Source organism: Caenorhabditis briggsae (assembly GCF_000004555.2).
Source record: "Caenorhabditis briggsae complete genome, chrX, whole genome shotgun sequence".
Lineage (NCBI taxonomy): Eukaryota > Metazoa > Nematoda > Chromadorea > Rhabditida > Rhabditidae > Caenorhabditis > Caenorhabditis briggsae.
The window spans coordinates 11,484,944-11,496,624 of record NC_013491.2 but is presented as its reverse complement, the minus strand read 5'-3'; the positions used below and the strand labels follow the sequence as shown (position 1 = coordinate 11,496,624).

The 11,681-nt window shown below is 37.6% G+C and overlaps 4 protein-coding genes across 4 annotated transcripts; all 4 read right to left on the bottom strand.

The window, feature by feature from the left end:
• Window positions 1-858: 858 nt before the first annotated feature.
• Window positions 859-1,211, bottom strand: CBG14826 (the record flags this gene model as incomplete). Its single annotated transcript, XM_002644762.1, has 2 exons — window positions 859-1,053; window positions 1,101-1,211. 2 exons carry the CDS (start codon window positions 1,209-1,211, stop codon window positions 859-861), a joined length of 306 nt encoding a protein of 101 aa, XP_002644808.1.
• A 1,273-nt stretch (window positions 1,212-2,484) lies between these two features.
• Window positions 2,485-2,837, bottom strand: CBG14825 (the record flags this gene model as incomplete). Its single annotated transcript, XM_002644761.2, has 2 exons — window positions 2,485-2,676; window positions 2,727-2,837. The coding sequence occupies 2 exons, from the start codon at window positions 2,835-2,837 to the stop codon at window positions 2,485-2,487; spliced, it is 303 nt and encodes a 100-aa protein (XP_002644807.2).
• Window positions 2,838-3,949: 1,112 nt separating this feature from the next.
• On the bottom strand, window positions 3,950-4,296 carry CBG14824 (the record flags this gene model as incomplete). Its single annotated transcript, XM_002644760.1, has 2 exons — window positions 3,950-4,141; window positions 4,192-4,296. 2 exons carry the CDS (start codon window positions 4,294-4,296, stop codon window positions 3,950-3,952), a joined length of 297 nt encoding a protein of 98 aa, XP_002644806.1.
• Window positions 4,297-5,477: 1,181 nt separating this feature from the next.
• Window positions 5,478-11,477, bottom strand: Cbr-ggr-2 (the record flags this gene model as incomplete). Its single annotated transcript, XM_045239793.1, has 13 exons — window positions 5,478-5,598; window positions 5,932-6,034; window positions 6,533-6,737; window positions 7,076-7,159; window positions 7,354-7,487; window positions 8,566-8,621; window positions 8,900-9,058; window positions 9,108-9,210; window positions 9,614-9,748; window positions 9,800-9,944; window positions 10,049-10,275; window positions 11,276-11,385; window positions 11,440-11,477. The coding sequence occupies 13 exons, from the start codon at window positions 11,475-11,477 to the stop codon at window positions 5,478-5,480; spliced, it is 1,620 nt and encodes a 539-aa protein (XP_045095531.1).
• Between the last annotated feature and the right edge of the window lie 204 nt (window positions 11,478-11,681).

Genomic DNA, 11,681 nt, shown 5'->3' with positions numbered 1-11,681 from the left:
GTTCTATTAGAGGTTTTACGGTATGTCGATAAATTTGTAGAAAAGGGCTTTTGTCGACAAAGCATTTGTCGATAAGGCACACTGATTACAGCTGAAGAGAAAAAGAGAGCAAAAATATGAAAGATCGTGAAAAGAAACCATAACGTTCGCCAGTGGACCCATCAAAAACAGTCAGTACTTATTTCAAGGATGAAACTCATCTAACAGAAGAATGTCTCATTTATAAGAAGCAGGATCGAGTCTCCAATCCGCCTATCGTTTGGCCATCAACCAGTCTCAAAAACAGTCGTTCGAAATAATTGAACTTCAAGTGACCGAGCCAATTTTCTTCGTCGCTCTCTCCGGGACAACAACAATAGAAGACATTAGAATTGATGCTCTATCGGTAAGGAAAAATAATGTCGTCTATTCGGAAGTACTCTAAAGATTCTATTTTTTTGATAAAATGAATTATATCAATCTCTAATCGGTTGTTGTGTTCACTAATCATCTCTTTTTTGTACTTTTAGGTTTAAAAAACGAGTATTTTTGGAATTTCGTCTTTTTTCATCAAGACCCATTAAGTGTAAAATACAAGAAGCGAAAACTAGGTGATTAAGCTCCAAGCAGGACAAGTAACCATATGCATATTTCCCAGGTTGAAAAAAGTCTTAGAAGAAGATCTGTAATTGGTCGCTAGATAAATCCATTTCGTCAGCACTATTGAGACCCTAATGATATCCCCAAGCGGATCGCTCCGAAATCAAAGTTCTTTCCGTTCGATAATTCATAAATAAAACAGTTTGAAGGTATGTTTTTATTTCAATTAAAAAATGAATCGAAATGGGAGAGGTTTTTTTTTTAAATTTCGAGAAGCATTTATTTTCCTCCTGGGAATCCGTAGCGTCCGTATCCTCCGGTCGGTTGGTTGAATCTATTGGATCTGTAGTCGCTTTGTCCCCAACGTGTTTGTCTCTTCCAGTCGTCGAAAAGATTGTTCAAGTCACGTTCGTATCCTCCACGACGTCCATAATCGGATCTCACGTTGTGGTTCTTGTAGTCCCAGACGCCTTGCTGAAATTATGAAATCGTTAAATTATGATTAGTTCAGGTTGACTTACTCTCTCAAGGAATCTCTCATAAGAGCTTGGCCATCCATATCGGTTTCCTGGTCCAGCGAGAGTGACAGAGAAGAGCATGGCAAAAGCCAAAAGAATAGCAAAGGAGTTCATCGTTGCTGATGATGTTCTGACCTTCGAAGACAGTTCCTTTTATATCGAAATTTTGAGAAACGCCTACTGTCCTAACGTTCTGACTTCCGTATTATATCTATAAACTTTTTCTCTCTCCAGTCTGCCTATTTCGCCAATTGCCCTTATCATTTCCAAGGAGACGTTTTCACTAGTTTTTTTTTTACTGTGCCTGATCTTTTGATAGAAACAGAAAACGTTAAACCGAACTTTCACAACATCAAACTCACCAAATGGAGAGTAAGCTAAAGGAAGTGATATCACTGTAAAAGTTCTGTTTCAAATCAATTCAGTGATTCATTAGCTTATGAGTGATATCATAACGGAGAGCGGGTTTGACGTCTGATTTGTCAAAATTGAGAAATTTCAAGGTCAAATGTATCTATCAGGAACAATATTTTCTTTCAATTCAAGTTTGAAGAACTTGGAATTTTTGAAAACTTATAATTGACAATTTACAATTACTGAAAACTATTGAATTTTGATGAGATACAAAAAATGTTGATGTTTCAGGGAATTCTGCGTTTCGAAATGATTTTAATAATAACATATTTTGAACTTTTTGGAAATCGAATCTAGAATCTGATTTTGTTAGGATAAAATCATGATTTCAGCTTGAAACTAAAATATATTACAATTTGAAGTGTTCAATTCAACAGTTATATTTTGTGAGGAAGATTTTTTTACTCCAAATGAAGATAACCTGAAAAGTTTTGAGACTTTAAAGTTGGTGCTAGATTACTTCTTTTTGCTCCCAGATTGCTTCACATTGTCTCGTGATTATAAATACTTGGGAAAAATCTACATGGATACCTGTGGAGAAACAGCTCCTACATTGTACAGTGTGAGCTAATTTTTCCTGGCTCCTATGCAAGATATCAAAAATGTATCAACCGAGAAAACACTTTTGATATTATGAATATATCAGTTGACAACTTTTTTTGTATATTTTTCAGGGACCGAGAAAAAAAGGTTTCAAAGTTAGAAGTTAAGGAGCCCTTCTATTACAAGTTTCACGTATTAATCAATGGAAGTTTTCTGAAACTGTATAATGTCGCCTCCAAACTTGGACTACAATTTGAAACCGGATGTTATTCTTTTTCGAATTTTATTCCGATGATGTCCGCAAATCTTTTCATTCAGACAAAATTGTTAAAAAAGAATTTATTTCTACATCAATAGACAGTAATAACAAAAAATTATTACTAAAAGTGGATATGATGAGGTAATGGCGAGTAGATGCACATTCGACAATTTACTTTCCTGGGAATCCGTAACGGCTGAATCCTCCCTTTGGAGTTTGGAATCTGTTAGATCTGTATCCCTTTCCTCCCCACTGGGTTTGTCTCTTCCAGTCATCGAACAGGTCACGGAGATCTCTCTCGTAGTTTCCACGACGTCTGTAGTCAGCGCGTGGCTCGTGCTTATTGAAGTCCCAAACTCCTTGCTGAAAACAAAACAGAATAGTTTAATAATTTTGCAAGTATTTCAACTTACTCTCTCGAGGAATCTCTCATACGAGCTTGGCCATCCATAACGGTTTCCTGGTCCAGCGAGAGCGACAGAGAAGAGCATAGCAAAAGCCAAAAGAATAGCGAAGGAGTTCATCGTTGCCGAATGATGATTTTTTTTTGGCGGATAATCCTCTTTTTATACTACCTTTTTCGACTAGTTACGCCTCTATCTGTGTGGTCTAGTTTGCACGAAAAAGGAATGACCTCTTCTGTCTTCTTATTCTCTTGTCGGAGGTATTATCATCAAAGTGGCCACAACATTTCGTGATAACCTCATGTTTTTGTTAGGTATCATGCAGACATGAGGCATTGATGAAATTTTTTGAAGCATTGAGGAAGTGATATCAGCTCGAACTATTAGAAGCTAGTTTCGGTAACTCCGTTTCCGGTAAACGTGGTTTGAATCAGTAGTTACTAAACAATTCAGATACTGTAAATGCTATGAAATAAATCAACAATGTACTTCCATGTTGACCTCAAAGATCTTGATCTCTTTGGAAGATATCGAGAAAATCTGAACTACAAAAATGTTGCAAATATTTTATTTAAAAACTTAATCAAGCTAGTTTTCTTTTATAGGGACCGAGAAGAATTATTTTACAGTACAAGCATAGGGGTTATAGCATTACGGAATTCAAATTTTGTCCAATCGCGGTAGAAATCACTAAGTTATTGAGTTGTTTAAAGTTTTCAGAGTAAAGTAACATGAATCAAACATTTGTTTAATTTTTTTTTCGAATTCTCCTAGAAACACTAAAAAGCTTGGAATTTTCATTTTTCAATGTTATGTTTGAATATGCTCTCTTTTTTCCAAATTCGAAAAGTTCGTAGGTTACAGTCCTTCAATCGAACAAACTTTCCTGCAAAAAATTGTTTTCAATAAAAAACGGTTGGTTAATTGATTTTTTCAAACCGGTTCCGATTACTTCTTAATTCAGAAATCGGTTACCAATCAAAATAACACAAAAATTAACAAGATTGAGAATTGTGCAATTCAAGAAGATTTTGAATGACTCCTATTATTATTAACAGGTCAGGATAATCAACATGCAACTCTGGGATAACTGTTTCCTCTTATTGATATGTTTTCATTATACAGTTTCATTATGGCATTCAAAAATTATCATTATACACGTTTATTACTTCAAGAAAATTAAACAAAAAAAAACACAAAAGAAACAATTCAATTCATACAAGTGAAATTATTTACTTTCCTGGGAATCCGTAACGTCCAAATCCTCCCTTTGGAGCTTGGTACTTGTTGGAGCGGTAGTCCTTTTGTCCCCAACGGGTTTGTTTTTTCCAGTCGTCGAAGAGATCACGAAGGTCCTTCTCGTAGCTTCCACGACGCTTGTAGGTAGTAGTCACCTCGTGCTTCTTGAAGTCCCAGACTCCTTGCTGAAAACGGGAAATCAGTTATGAAAAGTTGAATGGGATGGGAAACTCACTCTCTCAAGGAATCTCTCATAAGAGTCTGGCCATCCGTAGCGGTTGGCAGCCTCGGCAGAAGCGAAGAGGACGGCGAGAGCCAAAAGAAGACCGAAAGCGTTCATGATGATCGTTTGATGATGGTTGTTGTGGTTTTCTTAGAGCCTTTTATACTCTCTTTATGACCCACCCTACAGTAAGAAAACGTTAGACGAATCATGTTTTCTTCTTGTTGGAAGCGATCTTTTGCATAGTCACTTTGGTTTTTTTTTTTTGAAAGTGATCTTTCAATCACGAAGTATCAGAAAGTCATTGATTTGGGAAATGGAAGGGATGAAAGTTCAAGTCACGGAATACCTACCGTATCTTATTTTCTGTCTTGTAACCAAACTTCAATTGGTGGCCAAGGGAGCAGAGTTGCTTTTTTGCATAAAACCCAACAACCGGAATCAAACAGGAGCACGTTGCGAGCAACATTCCTCATGTTTTTCAGAGAATTCAGTTAGAAGTTTTTTGCTTTTCCAAGAATTGGCGTGTTCTGAAAATAAAACTATTTTCTGGAAACGTATATTCCCTTTATTCTATTTCCTTCAATTTCACCCTGACATCACATCTGAGCTTTCCTAGATTTTCCAGAATTCCATCTCCGCGACCTCATTCAATTTTTGATTCCCAAGAAAAATTGTTTTTGAAACTGATCTATGTTGACCTTCTGATGCAATTTCAACTTTTCGTATATCACATCTCACAGCGTCTGTGACACTTTCCTTCTTCCGTTTGTACTGTACCAAAAAATCACGATTCCTATTCAAAGTTCACTCACTTCTGTGATCTTCGCTGTTATCTTTCTTCTTCTTCTCTGAACTTATCAGTTCTCTCTAAATGAAAAAAAAGAAAAAGAAAACAGAAGAAACAAAGACAGAGTGGCACTGGGAAAGATCAGTTCCAACCATTGATAAGATCTTCTATGTCTTCTTTTTCGCTTTGTCAAAGTTTTTTCAAGGAGAACTTTTCTTCCTGCTTGAGGATCGGTCACAGTTTCTCACGAAAATTGAGAAGATAAAATTGTTTATCAGAAAATGTGAAGACAGGATAGGAAAAAAGGAAATGACAGAATTTGAATTAGAATTTTGATATCAAAAGTTACATCAGAAAAAAAAGGAAAGAGGACTCGTGGAAAAATGAGATATTGTACATTAAATGTTTTCAGACAAGGAAAACTTTTTGATTTTTTCGAAAAGAAAAAGACAAGCGATTATTACATACAAATTGAATAGAGGGTTTTGTGAGTTTGGATTGATCACCTCTATTCTTTCCAGTAGAGATAATAAATCCAGTAGGTAAGATTGAAAATGATAAATGTGAGTGGGAAGATCCATCGGCTCGATTGATCGATTTTCTTGGCTCGATTCCGACCGGCGATTTCCCTGAAAACATGATTTTTATTCATTGCACCATGCAAGAAGTCTGTAGGGGGTAAACAGCCTGTCGAAAAAAAAATTAATTTAAACTTAAAAAGCAATGGAGTTGAAAAACTGCAATCAGGTTAGAATGAAATAAAATGAGGTTTTAGAAGAAAAAATCAAAATCGAATATGAAAAGGATATGGACGTTGGTTAGAAAAAAAACAATAAATATCAAAACAGTCAGTTGTTAGTTACCCAAATATAGAACCGTGTCTCCTGAAATGGGTTATGATAATAGGTTAATTGAATCAGATGAGTTTCAACAACAAGGGGAAAGGCAAATAATCAACAAACTTGTGCTTCTGGATCTGCTTGATCGCCGAACTCCATTTATCTTTTTTTCGGCTGCTCTCGTTGGTTTTTCGGCTGCGGAGCGATTCAGCGGCACCATATCTCACTGAAAAACCAATTTTGAAAACATGATATTTTAGCTGAAAGTCTTTTTCCAAAGTGCAAGATGAGAGTGATATGGAAGGGTTTGATCTAATAGAAGCTTATACTTGCACTTTGAGCTCCATTATCTCGGTTTCTTCATAATATATCAATAAAAATTTTCACTGATAAATTATTCATCATAATATCACCAATATTTCATCATTTGATAAAAAGTTTCTCATTGGAACCGAGATAATTGAGTTCGAAGATAATGTGTAAGATGGGCTTATATCAGAGAAAAAGGTAATCAGTGTTTTGGAATCGTCATCAAAACAGTTATAGATAAGTTTATCAACTCTATGGTCCCTTCTCTCTAAAATCGGAAAATGCTACATTCAACCTAGTTATTTTGCAGCCAAAATAAATCTAGATTTCTTTGGTCCTCTTGCCCACTTTCAAAAAATTTAATTCCTTTCCCGAATTCCTCCCCCCACCCATTTTTTCATGTGTTCACATTTACCATGAGCCCTTCCATTTCCCATTAACGGCGAGCTCGCATCATTCTCTTTTTCATTCCAGTGCGCAAGACGTTCAGCTCCTCGATCGACGCCGCCGGTGCCGTCTCTCTCTTTCCACACTTCACTCGAATTCGTTTCTTTTTGTTCTGCCCACACTTCCTCCTGCGCCTCAGCGTCCCCATTTCGTTGTTGTGTTATAGGAGCCGCCTGAAGAGATTTCGATTGATTTTTTGTTTGTTTTGGCTTGAAGTAGGGGCTCTCCATGCTGATAAGGGATGGAATTGGTGAAAAAGAAGATAGATACTCCTCCGAATCTGTTCTGATTTTGAGTTTCTGGTTCATGCGAAAAACCAATCAAACCACTTCAAACTGGTTCTCAATTTTTCGTGAAGAAAAATGAAGAAAGGTTGGGGGAAACATCAGTGTCAAAACGATAGGACATGCAGAAGGCACATAGAGGAAAAGACTTTTGGATAGTACGGTTTCAAAGAAAAGGGCACGTCACAAAATTTTTGGGTTTGGTGAAGAGTTGCACGGAAGCGTACCTCTTCGTCAGAGAAGCTGTTACTGTACGCTTGACTGACCGTATCATATGCGGTGTCATTCATTGCTATCTGCTCAGGTGGATCCTACAAAAAACTGTGTGTGATCGTGAAAACTAAACATTATTGTTGTGTAATCTGTAGTGATTTCTAGTGATTTGTGTGTTTTATCTGATTTTCAGTTTCAATCGCAAACACTAAAGCACATTGAGGACAAAAGTGTTTTGAAACGTAGTATAACAAAGAAAATACAAACAAATTGAAAATAACTGGATGCTCACCTCCACCAAATGCTGACGATCATTGTTTCGAAACTTGCGGAAAATCTGCTTAGTTTGAGCTCCTAAATCTCCTCGTGAAGGCTTCTTCTCAGTTCCATTTCCATTTTTTACGAATTCCATGGAGGATGCCATTACTAAAGAAATCAATTGAAACATATTAAAATACATATTTAGAATTTCTAACTGAGAAGTTTACTCATTCAGAAGCTTTGTTTCCGCAAAAAAGAAAAAAAGCAAGAAAAATATGAAACTGTTAGTAACATAGGAATCACAGGCAAAGTGCAAACTGGTCCGTTTTCAGTATTTCCATGGGTACTAAGGGTGTTTTTGCAAATCTAAATTTGCGTGCTAATCTGTTTCTTCGAATACCGCAAATACTCTTATAGAATGTCTGCCAGATTTAAGTCAAATTATATCAGTTCCTGTGAAGCATATCAAAATATGGCCAACCGACAAAATAATCATAATATTGTACTTTTTCAGTTGGCCATTTTTTGATATGGCAAGCAGGGACCGAGATTAATTTGCTAAAAGAGGGCGTTTACTAGAGTGATTACGGTACTAGCTTCCTGGTTCCGGTCCGATATGGAAAAGGTCCGGACTGCATGCCTTTTTTACATCCACATGCAAATTGTGAAACGGACAGTTCGCAGGTTACCTGTGATGCTGAATACAATATTGGGACGGACAAAAATTTAGAATATGAAGTAACACATGCATATCTAGAATTAGGAGCATGGTTTTGCGAGCATGTTTGAACTGAGAAGTGGTCTAACCTAGTTCAATAGAACATAAAATTGAAACAGCACAATAAAATTACAAAAAACTAAATTTGGTGACAAGATAAACTAGTGTATAGTAGAAGATAACGCTACAACGATGTTTCTTGCTTTCCATGACAGTGCCAGGTTATGAGGGAGAACACCTACCAATTTCTGCATCAGTGCGGTGCCATTTCCTTCCTAGATATCACTATTTCAAAAATTATTAGTACAAAATAACTCTCCGTAACCTTTCGTTATCATTTTCTTTTGAACATATCGCCAGTTTTACATATATGAAATCAGTTCGAGAGTTCATTCAAAATTATAGATGTGTTGGTGTGAGGATGATGATCTAGCAGTTTGACTTGTGTGAGAGAAACTACCACAAGTTGTGCGAGTTTTGAGATTACATTGAGTTTCAGGATGCATGTTCATTTTTTTCACTTACCTTGTCGCTGAGCGTAGTTCACAATTGTGAATTCGATCATGACACCGAATACGAACCTGAAAATTTCAGCACTGCTAGAAATCCTTAAAAGTTTTTGACTCTTGTACCCCGGCCCCTTGTGTTCCAGTCTCTTTTCAGCTCCCCCCCCCCCTCACTATTACAAAACCTTTCGACATTCTCGTTTTTTTTTCTAGAAAATCAGGTTATCCTTTCTTCCCCATTCTATGTCACCACACTTCCCTCTTTTGTCTCAAGTGAGTATGTGTTTTGACACTCGCTGATCTTTTGACACGTACACGTGGGTGGTTCACAAAATGTTATATGTGGTACTTACATCATGCAAGCTCCCATCCATACATCAATTGCTTTCATGTAACTGACTTCTGGAAGTGCCATTCTAGCCGCGTTGGCTTGTGTTGATAATGTGAGAAGAGTGGTGATAGCGAGTGATACTCTTGCTGGTACTGCTTCTACGTCGAGCCAGAAACTGAACCTGAAAATTTCTGAAATTGGGGTTATTTTCTTCAGAAGTCTCTGATTACCAGGATATCACTACTATCAATGTGGTCGGTACGTAAGACTGCATTACATGATGAGTAATTTCTCGTTTCACAAAAAACTCGGCTGTCACACAGCTCCATGTACCTGAAAATATATAGTTGTATTTAGAATAGACGTGTGCTACTCTCTGCTCTTTATAATTGACTCCACTCGCTTTTTTGATTCCTTTTGATGCCCAGCTTCCGACTTTCTTCAAAATTGGTACTCACAAGCTTTTTCCTGCTTCATTCTCCTAGTAACTTCCTTCCTTTCGAAAGAAAAAAAAAGGAAATTTTCGACTTATTTTGTAGAAAAAAGTCAGTCTTTTCGAGAAGTCGTCATAAGTCTCTGGTCAAGAGCACCCGCTCTATTCAAAACGTGGTTAGTCACGCACTATTACCTATTCACACACTGGCCCGCCGAGTGGAGATTTGTAAATTTTTGAATTGTTATTTTTTCAAAAGACGCCTATTTCTATTAAAGTCCTCTCCCAGTGTTTACAACCAACCCGTCGAATAGTTTCCGTCACAAAGGCCTGGATACAAATCGACTATGTGCATATCTGACATGGCAATGTTAGGATTCCTAGTGATCGGTTCCTCTTCCTTCCACTTGATCACCAGTTGTTCTGTTGTGTAGGCATCTGAAATGAGAGGGTGACGTCAAACTGATTATGCGTTATGCTCCAGCTCACAGCTCAGAATCCGCAAGTGACACCGTTGCGAATCCAGAGGCCATTTCTCCAGGTTCAAAGTACACACCACAACCATCGAGATACGTGTATCATAGAGAATCGATCCATCCGGCTGTATCCATACCAGGAAGTTCGGTTGGGTGACCTAGAAAAAACAGAAGAGTGGTAATTTTCAATCTATTTCGGATTCTTTTTAGGGCGCGACAAAAAATAGCATAGGAGGTCTTGTTGGTCCCTTTCTCTCTGTACCTCATGGAACTCGGCAATTCTGGCATTGGCAAAATATACATCAGGATGCCACATTTTGTGTAGAACTGCCTTGTCTTTGACTAAAACACGTCGTGTCTCATTATGCGCCAGACGTGGGTCCCTCCAAAACTGCTGAAAGTAGACGTCAAGCTGGAAGTCCATGGTCTGCGTCCGAAATGATGACATTCCCTCGATGTACATGGCCAATTCAACGACGGTCACTTCCTCTGGAAAAAAAACTTCCTAGAAATGTAGAAAAAAGGAAACGTGCTGGAGTGTAATTATGGCTTGTTGGTTTTTCATGATATGTTGGAATTCGAAGGAAGGAATTTCATAAACCAAAGTTTCGAGAACGTCAAAAATGCACACGAAACCTTGTCTTTATATTTCTAGACTACTCCGTAATAAGTCTCAAAATTGGATTGGTTCGGAGGGTGGGGGGTTTAGGTTCATCCGAACCGCACGTCTCATACTCGACTCTCAAGGCAAGTTCGCTTTTCAATTTTCAATCCGGGGATGAATATACAAAGAACTCTTGCGCTCCGAGTTGCAGTTCGTTCTCAAAAAGTGGGCATACCAGTCTTAGAATCCTATCAACTACTTCCTCAAAAACCACCGAAAAAGACCCGAGGCGACACGGATCGGAAGCAAGCACAATTTACGCTTTATGGTGGTGTTGCTCATCGAACAGGCTCAAAGAGCCGTGAGGATATATCTGCGTGTATATTTGCATAAGTGTCCCTCGGCGCTTCTATAAGGACCAAAAAAAAGTGAAATTGAGGAAAATTGAAAAAAAAATGCAGAGTAATGAAATGCTCGTCGGTGAGAAGCGCCGATAAACCAAAGAACCTTTTGAAACGTCATAAGTTCCAAATTTCAATTTTTATTGTTACATTGCAGAGATTCTAAAATATTTATCGCTTTTTCCTTCAGAATCTTTGAATTGGAAAATTGAAACTATACAATTGAAGCATCAGAAATCATTGACCCCGATGACGAAATTTGAAATCTGTGAATTTTAGAAACAAAAAAGGAGAGAAGAGAAAGGGGAAAAAGAGCAAGAACTTTCTGAATTAGATAGCGGTAGTTTTCTTAAAAATTCAATTAAAATAGCTATGTTCTTTTGAGAAAGAGAATCAACAGAGATTTCCCGTTGAATCTATTTAGAAGGATCTAGATTGGACTTCTAGGAAATTTCAAAATTGAAAAACAGAAACAAAGGCTCACCTTTATCATGCTGCACTGGCGGAGATTGATTATCGTAGACTTCTCGACCAGCATTGAGAAGATTATCTAAGTATATTGGCACCGGCTCACTTCGACTTGTATTCCCACCTCTGGAATTTAAATATGATTCTATCTTTCTATTTTTTAGATTTTAAAAAAACTACCTGTAGAGTAACAAGAATATTGTGGATATAAATAACATTGTTCTGTAGAGTCGAGACGTCGTGACTGCCTCTTGTCTGAAGAATTCAATTCACAGTCTGGCAAAACATTAAAGTGAGATAGGAGAGCGAGCTTTGTAGAAAACGAAAGGGAGAAAAGTGGGCGGTCCAAAGCCGTCCGTCCCCTTCTTCTCTCCTCCTTTTCGGCGTTGACAGAGGAGCGGTGGAGCCGGGCGACGAAAGCT